The sequence below is a fragment of the Neolamprologus multifasciatus genome, chromosome 15 (genome assembly GCF_963576455.1).
Source record: "Neolamprologus multifasciatus chromosome 15, fNeoMul1.2, whole genome shotgun sequence".
NCBI classification, from domain to species: Eukaryota; Metazoa; Chordata; class Actinopteri; order Cichliformes; family Cichlidae; genus Neolamprologus; species Neolamprologus multifasciatus.
In genome coordinates, this window is record NC_140453.1 from 5,101,862 (window position 1) to 5,113,910 (window position 12,049).

Below are 12,049 nucleotides of genomic sequence, written 5' to 3' on the forward strand. Positions count from 1 at the left end.
TTGTAGATCGGCGAAAAGCGCAGCTTCGTATTCACCGATCTGCCCTCTGGAACGCTTCTCAAGCTCAAGTTCTCTTTGCACTCCAACGTCTCCTGGGTCGGTTGAAGGGCTTCGGAGCAAGAAAAAAGGCACTGCACTCTCCACAATGGCGGCAATTCTCCGATCCCTTTTAAATAAGAAGGTAGAGTAAAATAATGAACGTGCAATATACAACTGTTTGTTTGGTTTATGCACCAAACTCGGCTAACAACCTGCGCTGTTAGCTAGCAAAGTCACACGTTGTACACAGTCCACTCCTCCTTTTTGCAAGTACATGGCAATATATTATATATATATTGGTTAGCTAACACCAGGCTTTATTTACATCACGTGGACAGATATGGTACGTCAGTGGATCATTCAGACGTGCCTCTTGTGAGACCTTGCACAGACAGTGATTTAAAAGCTCTAAATAATGGTCTGATATGTCATTTCTCACAGGCCCCCCTCCAGCTGGGTCGTATGTGCTACTCATCCTCCTCAGTGGTAAGAGCCATCACTCAGGACCTTTTATAGCTTAGCAGTGGTTCCGTGTCATGCGCTAAGGGCTGTCTCTTCTGATTGTCAGAAGAGTATGCTTGTTTACTTTTGTCAGATTGTGTTACAGCATGACATTTGTTTATAACAGAGTAATATTTGCCTTATTGGAAAAACATATGTGTGTGTGTGTGTGTGTGTGTGTGTATTTCGGTGAAGTTTTTCTGATTGAATTAGCACAATTTCTAAATGATTTTATTTATCACTTCGAAGTGAGTCTTGGCTAAGAAAGCACAGGGTGTCAGACTAAATCCCGAAGCCTTCCACCAAAACCTCAAAAGAGGCAATTCCTTTGCTCATTACAACATTCATTTCTTTGATTATGTTTATTATGCATGTTTTCAATATTTTTTTGGCTAGTGTTTGAAACCTCAGTCAAAAGTATATCCATCACATCCAGTCAGAGACATCGATTTTTACAGTTGTTTGCACTGCAGCTTTGAATATTAGCTTTTAAGACATCAATGTCAAATGGCCCGTTAAAGGATGCCGTCCACCCCATAGATGAAAATGCAAAGTGGGAAAACTGCAGAGAGGGAAGTTATAATTTTTTAAATGTAATTACTTTTAAATGTATTTTGCAGCAAGGAGCATTGTGTTGCAAGTCATCATTAACAATATATCACTTCAGGAGAGTGGTTGGCTCGGTGTACATGGAGGTCAATATTTGATCACCTTTATTCTTTAACGCAGCCTGAACTCTCTTAGGCAGCTTTCTTGTAATTTCTTTAAGTAGTCTTCAGGAATACTTCTCTAGGCTTCTTGAATGACATCAAAGCTCTTCTTTGGATTTTGGCTACCTTTTATTCTGTTCTCTGTCAAGACAATCCCACACTGCTTCAATAACGCTGAGGCCGGGCTCTGGGGAAGCCAGTTCATGACTGATGGTGTTCCATTGTGTGTAGGTGTGTGTTTGCGGGCTTTTTCTTCCTAACCTTTCTAACTTTTACTACATTGGCAGTGTATATGGGATCATTGTCATGCTGAAAAATGAAGCTTTTGCCAATCTAAAGCTTTCCCAGTGTTGAATAGTGGAACAAACCCTTTTCCTGTACTTTTCCTGTTTCTTAAGGACATGACTTTCAGATACTGTTCATCTACTGCTGTAGATAATGTTTAGGCCTGCCACTTATTCTTTTGTCTTCCAATTGTTGAGTTTCCTCTAATTTTTTAAGGGAAAAGTGCACAACATGCCAAGATATGAGACGTTTTGGGCTAATGGCTCTTTAAGAATCACCTTGTAGGTGCAAAAATACTATTTGATGCCAGTTTTTAGCATTTTTTCATTGACTCAACTACAGAAGTGGGAACAAATTATGTGTTTTTGTAACAGGCTACGAGTAACATTCTTCTGGAAAGACTGGACTGTAGCCAGTGTATAAAGAAAAACTTTGTAAGAGTTTCAAAAAGCCCGGAGAACTCTTGCTCAAGACTATTCTAAAAAAAAAATCAAATAAAATGAATAAATAAATAAATAAATATGTCTCTTCGGTAGCAAAATATAAAGAAAAGTGGCTCAGGACTCTTGCACATTTTATATATGTTAAAGTTTAATAGATTCCCGGTGGTATTTTGTCTTTTTTTTTTTTTGCTCAAACTGAAGCTGTCTATTTTTCTGTCAGCCGACTGCTGCAGTGCTAATGGATATAGACCTTGACTTTTCCAGTGCATACGCACTGTATACTAAAAATCCATCTTGAGTTAGGAGGAGGAATGGGATTGGAACACGGGTAATGTAGCATGGAAGATGTACAGCTTTGCTTGGAAATGTCTGAGGCAAACTTAAATTAAACAATTCAAAATGAAGCTGTAACACAGCTGAGTGCATGCAAAGTGAAGTAGAGCAAAATGCCTTGGAAAATAACTGCATATGTTGTGGTGATGAATGGATGCGATGGCGACTGATGCATCCACATTGAATCATATGCTTCTTTGATCGTCTAGCCCACCACCAAGCTGTTCATCGATGGCAAGTTTGTCGAGTCCAACACGTCTGAGTGGCTTGACATCCACAACCCTGTAAGTATTCATAGATGAACTGTGCCCAACCTGCACAGAGGCTGGAGTAATGCGATCTGGCTGCAAGTATACAGTGTAAAATTTGTTGTAGCAACTTGTGAATATCGGATGGAATAAATAAGTCCTGATTTGTCAAATTTTAATTGCCTAATATGTAAAACGACAGAAATCTGAGCCCAGTCTACACAACCCGTCATGTTTTATATCCTCCAAGAGACGAGCCTAGTGCATAGCTTGTCAGATACAAGCCTCTTGCAAAACAGTGATGAGCGATTGTAGCATGAAAAGATATTCATCTACTTCCACCGCATAAGGATAAAAAAAATGTTTTTTGTTATTAATATTAATGAAATGATGCACATGCAAATAATGACTTCCCCTGCTCTCAGTTTACTTGTCTGATTGTCTTTATGGACCGTGTCCTGTTCTGCAGGCCACTAATGAAGTGGTGGGACGTGTTCCTAAAGCTACACAGGAGGAGATGCTGGCAGCTGTGGGCTCCTGCTCCAGAGCCTTTCGCTCCTGGTCCGAGACCTCCATCCTCAGCCGGCAGCAGATCTTCCTGCGCTACCAACAGCTCATCAAGGACAACATTGTAGGGAGACGGGTCACATATATGTCAAAAATAATTTATTGATTTTGTTGAAATAATTCTCTCCAAATTCTTCTTCTAACATTTCAGAAAGAGCTGGCTAAGATCATCACTTTGGAACAGGGCAAAACTCTGGCTGATGCAGAGGGAGACGTATTTAGAGGACTGCGTAAGTAACGCATCGACTCGACTTTTAGTCTTCCTTTGGCGTCCTGATTAGATTAGTCCTGCTGTAGATATAGATAAGATCAAATTCCTCAAGTGAAGCAGTTTATACAACAGTCAACACTCTATGCAAAAAGGGACATTGAGCTTTAATTTAAAAGTGGACAGTAGTAATAGTTGGGCCATATTAGAGGCTTTAACCGCTTTTAATAGGGCTTTAGTTCCAAGAAGAAAAAGGCTGCAATGCTTTTGCAGCAGTACAATAATAACTCCTGATGTTAAAGTGTGTTCCTGTCTTCTGTAAAACACTTTTCACACTATGCTTTTATTTGCACTCTATTTAAAGATGATTATGCAGCTTCCCTTGCTGAGGTGCACTCGTTCATTCTGGCAGCCTTGCATCAACAGGAATCATGTTTGGAAATTAAGGGCTGTGTGCGGTTGCAGACGAAGGAATTAATTTTTGTTTATTACAACACGCAGCTGCCAAGTAATTTTTTTTTTCTTTCTTTTTTTTTTTCTTCTTGGTGTTGATGCCAGTTTCAGGATGCCTAAATTATTCTGGCAGGCTAACTTTTCTATTATCAGCTGAAAGACAGGCTGCATGTGCAGGTGCGCTGCAAGTACCGGGGCTATAGGTGCTTGAAATACTTACAAGTTTTATTACAGTTTTTTCATGGGAAATGGAGCTGGCAGGCTTTATTTCTTTAATCTTAAGAGGCAAATGTGTAAATTTCAATAATGGACTCATCAGTTAACTGTGTATGTGTTATTTCAGATTGCTTATCTAGGCACTTTGTTATTGGCTGACTTCCTAAATCCTTTTCTCGCTCATTCCTCAGAGGTGGTTGAACACGCCTGCAGCATTACATCCCTCATGCTGGGGGAAACCTTACCCTCCATCACCAAGGACATGGACACCTTCACCTACCGCCTGCCCATCGGAGTGTGTGCCGGCATCGCCCCTTTCAACTTCCCCGCCATGATTCCTTTGTGGATGTTCCCTATCGGAATGGTGTGCGGCAACACCTACCTGATGAAGCCCTCTGAGCGAGTCCCAGGCTGCACCATGCTTTTGGCCAAAATGCTCCAGGATGCCGGAGCGCCAGATGGTACACTCAACATAATCCACGGGCAGCATGCAGGTGAGTGCGTAATTCCCTGCTCATTGAGGAGCTCACAGTCTGTGTGTGTCGTAAACAATAGAGAAAGGTCCAAGGATGAGTCAAACATTAATCATATACCCTTCTGGCAATATGTAGATAAGATATTTCCATAAACTGTGCAGCCTATATCTGTAAGTAATCTACAGGCACTGTTGAAGCAGGAGAATTTGAATCTCCGTATCAGTGCTCGTACATTGTGCCCTGAGGGTGTGACACAGAAGAACAGAAAATATTGACTTTTTTCCTTGTTTGTGCAGCGGTAAACTTCGTCTGTGACCACCCGGCCATCAAAGCCATCAGTTTTGTGGGCTCCAACCAGGCTGGAGAGTACATCTACGAGCGGGGCTCAAAGAATGGCAAGAGAGTGCAGTCCAACATGGTATTCACAGACCGAATATGCTCTTCTTACACTGGCAGCGTTTAGATGGCACATGGTGACAGTAAATAATGGGGAAAGAATCAGCTGCCTCTTCAGTCAGGTCTTTGTCCTTGGTTGAAGTCCAACTCTTAATTGCTTTGGACAGCAGCTGGCAGCTGTAGTTCTCGTCCTGCTCTAAAGCTGGGTGACTTCGGTGTAACAAGATATAAACCAGCTTCTTGTGCTGGTTAGAGTGGCGCTTGAGCATGTAGAGCGACGCCTGTGAATCAAGTCCTTGACTGACACAACAGCAGCAAAATAAGAGCAAAAAGCGCACCTAATAGTACGTCTGTTGTGCCATCTGGGAAGAAAAATTAACAATTATTTGCAAAAATTAAGAAATAGTCGGGTGGATTGCAGGTATGTTGGTCTTGAGCTGGGAAACATACCTGCCAGATCTCACCTATAGTAAGTCCGTGTCTGGGAAATCCTGATGGAACTTAGTTTTCATTTATTTATTTATTTTTTTAGACTATTTGTAAAAATTGTTATTACTAATATGAATAAAAATGGGTAGTGGTCTATTTCCTATTGCTGTTACCAAGACGGTGATTAAATCCTCTGCTGTCAGTCACTAGGATTTGTAGCATATGTGATTAGCGCTCTTATGTCTCCGTTTGATGTTCTGCACTCTTTTGGAGTGAAATCATACAGATTTTGTGTCCTACATATTGCATTTAGGGTGCCAAGAACCATGGTGTGGTGATGCCTGATGCCAACAAAGAGAACACCATCAACCAGCTAGTGGGCGCTGCTTTTGGAGCAGCCGGTCAGCGCTGCATGGCTCTCTCCACTGCTATTTTTGTTGGGGAGTCTCGTGAATGGCTCCCAGAGCTGGTGCAGCGCTCTAAATCGCTCCGCGTAAACTCAGGTAACTTGTTGCGTAACCGTATCACCATGAAAAATAAATAATAGGGGTGCAACGATACACAAAATTCACGGTTCGGTTCGATACTTTGGTGTCACGGTTATATTTTTTCGATACAAAAAAAATGTTCATGCCTTTTTAATTTGTCATTTATTAAAATTATAAATATATATTTTAACTCAAAAGTACAGTTTTTAAATTTAATGCTGCTGAAACAACAAAGGGATAAATAAATAAATCTATCTGATCGAGAATCACTCATCTTACCTTCAGGATCATACTTCACATGAAGACCAAAATAGTTCCATACCCCACATCTGAATGAGGGGGGGGGGGGGGGGGGGTTTCAATTTGCCATGTTGCAAGGAGAGCTCAACTTCTGTCTCGCTAGCTTGCCCTGCGCTCAGTGAATCTGCGTTCGACTACTCCGCCTAGGCTGCACTGTCGAGCGCAGATCCACTGAGCGCTCAACACAGACAACATCGTCAAATTAAAAATTTTGTATTGTTCGATACATATGCGTACCAAACCGAAAGCACTGTATCGAACGGTTCAATATCGATACGAGTATTGTTGCACCCCTAATAAATAAATTACGTCAGTTGGCATGCATACTGCCGTTTTTCTTACGCGTCAAAATGTGTGTTTTAGGTGATCAGCCTGGGGCAGATGTGGGTCCCTTGATCACCCCAGAAGCCAAAGCCAGGGTAGAGTCTCTGATCCAGAGTGGGGTTGATGAAGGTGCCAAGCTGCTGCTGGACGGGAGAAATGTTAAAGTCAAAGGATATGAAAATGGAAACTTTGTAGGACCTACCATCTTAGCTGGTGTTATGGTGAGCTGAGAACTTTTAATTTGGGTCAGACGCTATTAAAGTAATGTTAAACTAAACTGTCTAGAATGTTTTAATGTAATAACTTTCTTTTGTTTTTGGTAGGTGCTGTAATTATCTGAGGCAAAAATAAACGATCGCTTCAATCAGTTCAGTGTCTTTGATTAGGGTTGTTGGAAATGAAACAAAATCAGTTCTCATCTCCTTGAATGTGACCACAGATTTTGATTCTCCCCTCCTGCTGAGCACATCTTTAGAACAGACCTCAGTGAAAATTCTGATTTTTGGCTTTAAAAGTAGATTTAAAAATGCTTTCATTCATAAGCCAGAAAGTTTGAATCTTCAACGAGCAGCCCTCTCAGCATGAGAGTCCCCCCCGATCCGTTCTGGTTTCTGGTTATAAGTGTTGAGTGTCACACATAGCTGACCTTAAAATAGAAAGTAGCTAAAAGTGCTGTGAAATGCATTTAAAGCAGTTTTTCACCTTTCTTCCCCGACACAAAACCTGCTCGTGCTTTGTTCTGTTAAGAATTCCTTTGTAGAGTTTGAAGTCCTGATCGTGATCCCTCTGCTGTTCTTTTCAGCCCAACATGAAATGTTACAAAGAAGAGATCTTTGGACCGGTCCTCGTTGTCCTGGAGGCCGACAGCCTGGACGAAGCCATTTCTTTAATCAACCGAAACCCTTACGGTAACGGCACGGCCATCTTTACCACCAACGGAGCCACGGCTCGCAAATACACGCACGAGGTGGACGTCGGCCAGGTGGGAGACTTTAAAACATGAAGCTCTTTGTTTGCCGAAGATATAGTTTTCAAACGAGCGTGTTAACCGGCCACCTTTGTGGTATTTCAGGCCACGGTGAGTCACCTGTTTGAGCCTTGGATGAGTAGGCGGGTTTGCGTGGGAGGCGCTTTATTTCTGAAAAAGTAAAGCAGACATGTGAAGTGGGAATGTTTTTATTGGAGTGAAGTTGGTTTTACACTGCCAGCTGAAACTATGTCATATATTACCTGCCAATGCATTAAAACATGGACGAATCCCAAATGTGTGGATTAGTGCAGCAGGAGCCAAGTTGTAGTTCATTTTTGGACTGGCTGATGATTGAATGCTAGTCCAGTGGTGCTGATAGGCTTCTTAAATGTATATTCACGGGTCTGTTTTTATTGAAACTGTATGTTGATCTTGGATTTTAAACACCAGGCTTTACTCCCTTTGTAAGCTGGCCAAATTAAACAAATTATGCTCTGATCCTTGTTGTATTTCTAGCCTGCAGTAGATTTATGTCTTCATAATCCACACGTGCGTTTTTATAGATTGGTGTGAATGTGCCCATCCCCGTCCCGCTCCCCATGTTCTCCTTCACTGGCTCCAGAGGTTCATTCAGGGGAGATACCAACTTCTATGGCAAGCAGGTAAATAGCAGAAGTAGTTTATTATCCCCTCAGATCATTGCTGTTCCCTCCACTGAAGTATTGAAAGAGCACAATGCAGACACTTTGTCATGTGCTAGATAGCTCACTGACATATCTGTTATCACTTTACCACTAGGGCATCCAATTCTACACTCAGATCAAGACTATTACGTCGCAGTGGAAGGCTGAGGATGCCACTCTGACAAGCCCGGCTGTCACAATGCCAACCATGGGACGCTAAGCTAAACTGACAGTGCATCTAACCTTCAGAGACTTCTTACATGCCTTAAGAAGCCCAACGAGGGATTGGAAGTGGTTACGATATCTTTTGATTGGTCAAATGTTCATACTGAGGACGATTACGTAGTGACTGTGCAGCAAAGAAAACGAATGTCAGGATTTACAAAGTTAAAACAAATACCGGTCACAATTTACATCTTTAGAAGTGAAGATAAAAAAATGGACTTCATCAGTGATGCTGTGAATCTGTACATTGGTTTATTGTGTATTTTTTTTAACCCATTTTTCTCCTCACTTCCTGTACAGAGCAGTGGGATCATGACTTCATAGCGGCTAGTCCTTTTTCATGATCCGTTGAGTGCTGTGAAAGCACACAGATCAGCGATTCTGACGCTGAGTAGTTACAGCAAATGTCTTCCACTGTTATCCCCTGTGTGTTTCATTAGCTTCATCGGTTCAATATGTGAATAGGCAAAAGCCTACGTGAGAACATGCACACAGACATTTCCTCACTAAAGTGAAACTGACATAATGGTTGCAGCGCTTGATTTTTTACATGATCAGTGTACCCTGCTGTATACTGTCCAATGTGGAGATTAGTGTGCGTGTCAAATGAAAGTTCACAGTTTTATACTGTACTGTCATAGTATTGGTCATGGGTTAAATATATTTCAAATCAAATATATTCTTTATTAACCATTACGATGGCATTTATAGTATGAAACTGTTAGTGCTGCAGTTAGTGTGGCTACCTGATTGAATAAAGCCACTATAACAGGACTCAGTTGTGGTGTGATTTCTGTTGAAATAATTCCGTTTTTGTTCAAGTATTCATATAATGATAATAATAATACTAATAATGAGCTCCGAAGAAGAAAAGCAGGTTGCAACTTTGAACTTGCAGTAATTTTCCACTCAAAGCGATCCTGTTGTTTTGAATCCCTGTCAAAGGTTAGCATTAGAGAGGATGCTTCCACAAGCACAAAATTAAGCACTGGGCGTCCTCCCATTCACATGACTGAGCAAACAAGCTGTTTATTGTTCTTGACACCAGCGTGTCATGCGAGCTCAGCACGAGACCAAAACACTGCCGCTGACGTCACTGGGAGTCAGCTGTGAGCGGCGTGCTGCTAGCCGGACATCATGGTGAGCCTCTGTGGTGTTTTCGCGTTTAGTAAGGCATAATTAGGGCAGCTGCTAATTCTCTGTGGTGTAATTAGCTGTCATGTGTGTTTTTAAGAATTCCCTTAAAGTTTTAATATTATTTTATGATTCCGCAGTGCCGTCTGCTTGACATTAGCTTGTTCTCAAACTTCACTGGCTAGCTTTCTGCAACACTTCAGTCATGAGAGTTATCCGATAGCTGGCGAAAACTAACACAACAGGGATGTTAAATAAGAGTCAGCGCTGTTAACTTTCAGCCTAACTTCAGTTATCAGTCGTACGCAGGGTAGTGTTAACAAGTAAGATAAGAAAACCGGAAAGTTGGGATAATGTTATCGCTACATGTTCAAACGAAAGACAGTAAATGTTAATGCAGGCTATTTAAAACATTAGCGGCCATCACACATGCACGTTATTACTTTTGTTTGCTAGCTTAACCAGCCTAATGGATACACTTCCAAACTGAGTTTGATTTCTTGAAACACTGATGTGCTGTGTGTAGCAAGCCAGTAAATATTAATATGGACTATATACACTTACCGGCCACTTCACTTACTAGTACCGGTGTCGTGCCAAAAAGTGATTGCCTGCCAAAAACTGATTTCCAATGTTTGCGTGTATTTTTTATGTGTAATATCTTTACGTATGTTGGTAAATAGACTTCGGTGAACAGCGTTTACAAAGGGGCTATATATGGAATTAAAAAATTAGCTGTTTTTTCAAGTATCTTTACAACTCTGTGTTATTGTACTTACATTATAACCAATCCAGTTCTTTATCCTCGTTTAAAATATTTTTACAGAACTATTGTCACATTTGAGCCATTTCTGCTGTCCAACTACTTCTTACAAAAGACATTTTTAATGTTAATTCGATTTTTTTAACGGCATAAATAAAGGTTATATAAAAGTCACTGCCAAAAACTGATTGCCTTGTTACACTAATGTTGTTTGTAGCTCAATATGACTTTATGTCATCCATGAGGGATGCATTTGACATATGTTTCACATATTATAGCCCAACAAGTTACTTATAGCAGTTTAAATACGAGCAATCAGTTTTTGGCAAATACCGGAAATCAGTTTTTGCCAGACAATCACTTTTTGGCACAACACCAGATTGGACTCCCTTTTGTCTTTAGATCTGCCTTAATTCTTCATGGCGTGGATTCATGAAGGTGCTGGAAACTTTCCTAATAGATGTTTGTCCATATTGACATGACAGCATCCCACTGTTGCGGTTCCTGTTCCACCACATCCTAAATGTGCTTTATTAAATTGAAGTCTGGTGAGTGTGAAAGCCGTTTGAGTACAGGGAACTCGCTGTCTTGGCATGTTCCAGAAACCAGATGAGTACACTGTGGTCACAAAGGGATGGGTTTGGTCTGTGACAATACTAAGGTGCCCAAGGTGCCCAAAGTGTGGTAGGAAATCATCCCCCACACCATTCTTTGGTTGTTTCATGTCTGATTCTTGGTGAGTCTGTGTGAGATGTTGCTTCAGTTTTCCACTCTTGACTGACAGGAGTGGCATCTGGTGTAGTCTTCTCCTGCTGTTGCCCATCTGCTTGAAGGTTTGATGGGTCATAACGAGTGGGCATTTGAGTTGACTGTTGCCTTCCTATCAGCTCCAAGCAGTTTGGCAATTCTCTGACATTTTTGTCTGGAGAGCTGCCATTCATTGGATATTTCCTCTTATTCGGATCATTCTCTGTAACTCTTAAATATGATCATATGGGAAATTACCAGTAGACAGACACACACATTTGTATGCGCCTCTTACAATCTGAAATTGCATATAACATTTTATATGTTTGTCTTTCCTGTTTTATTTTTTTATCACGATTTCAGACCAACTTTAAAACAAACAATTTTTAGCCTTTATTCCCATTGAAGTGTAACATCAAAAACCAAGTTGTGATTGCAAATGATTACACCAAACTTGCAAGCACACTGGTTGTGATGTTTAATCTATGCAGATTGGTTCAGAGCAGATATTGAGACTACAAATAAAAATTGCCTCACCCTGTCTTTTTGAAAGACTCGCAGACGAGCATTTCTTTTTACTGTGTTCATTTTGGTAACTTGCTCCAAATCACAGCACATGTACAATCTCTGAAATTAAAAAGTGAAATTTGCATTTAGAAGAAGTAACATTTCTGATGTTAAATATCCCCGGTCTGTTAAATTTCTTTGCAATCAGTGCGACATTGTCTCAGCAGGGTTTCTTATAGGAGGGTTTCATAATTGTGCACTTCTGTAAAAAGATGTTGAGACTTGCTCCAGTTGCCAGACATGTATCGATTGAACATCAAGATCAAAGTCAACCAATTTGAGTTCAACAGGGTGAAATTTTTATGTTTCTTAAATTTTCTGCTGGAGTTGACTAAGCAGGTAAGGAAGTTGAGATATATTATCTCTGGGGTTGGTTGAAAGGTACGACGGGGTGTGGTCAAACACAGTAGGTGTAAATCACTTAATTGCTTCCTACCACTCTGTAGCTTGTCACGCTGTAATTTAACATCTCCCAGTACTAGCCAGGAGCAGTTCTGGAGCACTTAAAAACAATTTAAGCTCTGTTTGTTTTTCATCCTCCAGA

The 12,049-nt window shown here is 40.9% G+C and overlaps 1 protein-coding gene across 1 annotated transcript; it reads left to right on the forward strand.

The window, feature by feature from the left end:
- Window positions 1-5: 5 nt before the first annotated feature.
- Window positions 6-9,068, forward strand: LOC146501370 (methylmalonate-semialdehyde/malonate-semialdehyde dehydrogenase [acylating], mitochondrial-like). Its single transcript, XM_085132682.1, has 12 exons — window positions 6-181; window positions 481-525; window positions 2,521-2,595; window positions 3,029-3,190; window positions 3,278-3,356; window positions 4,195-4,497; window positions 4,776-4,897; window positions 5,618-5,807; window positions 6,456-6,637; window positions 7,219-7,398; window positions 7,950-8,048; window positions 8,185-9,068. The coding sequence occupies exons 1-12, from the start codon at window positions 146-148 to the stop codon at window positions 8,287-8,289; spliced, it is 1,578 nt and encodes a 525-aa protein (XP_084988808.1). The 5' UTR covers window positions 6-145; the 3' UTR covers window positions 8,290-9,068.
- Window positions 9,069-12,049: the final 2,981 nt, after the last annotated feature.

Excerpts from the sequence above, each read along its gene's own strand:
- LOC146501370 (XM_085132682.1), top strand. The coding sequence starts at position 146 with ATGGCGGCAATTCTCCGATCCCTTTTAAATAAGAAG. Across the intron at positions 182-480 it reads GATCCCTTTTAAATAAGAAG|GCCCCCCTCCAGCTGGGTCG; the intron begins GTAGAGTAAAAT and ends CATTTCTCACAG. Across the intron at positions 2,596-3,028 it reads GGCTTGACATCCACAACCCT|GCCACTAATGAAGTGGTGGG; the intron begins GTAAGTATTCAT and ends CCTGTTCTGCAG.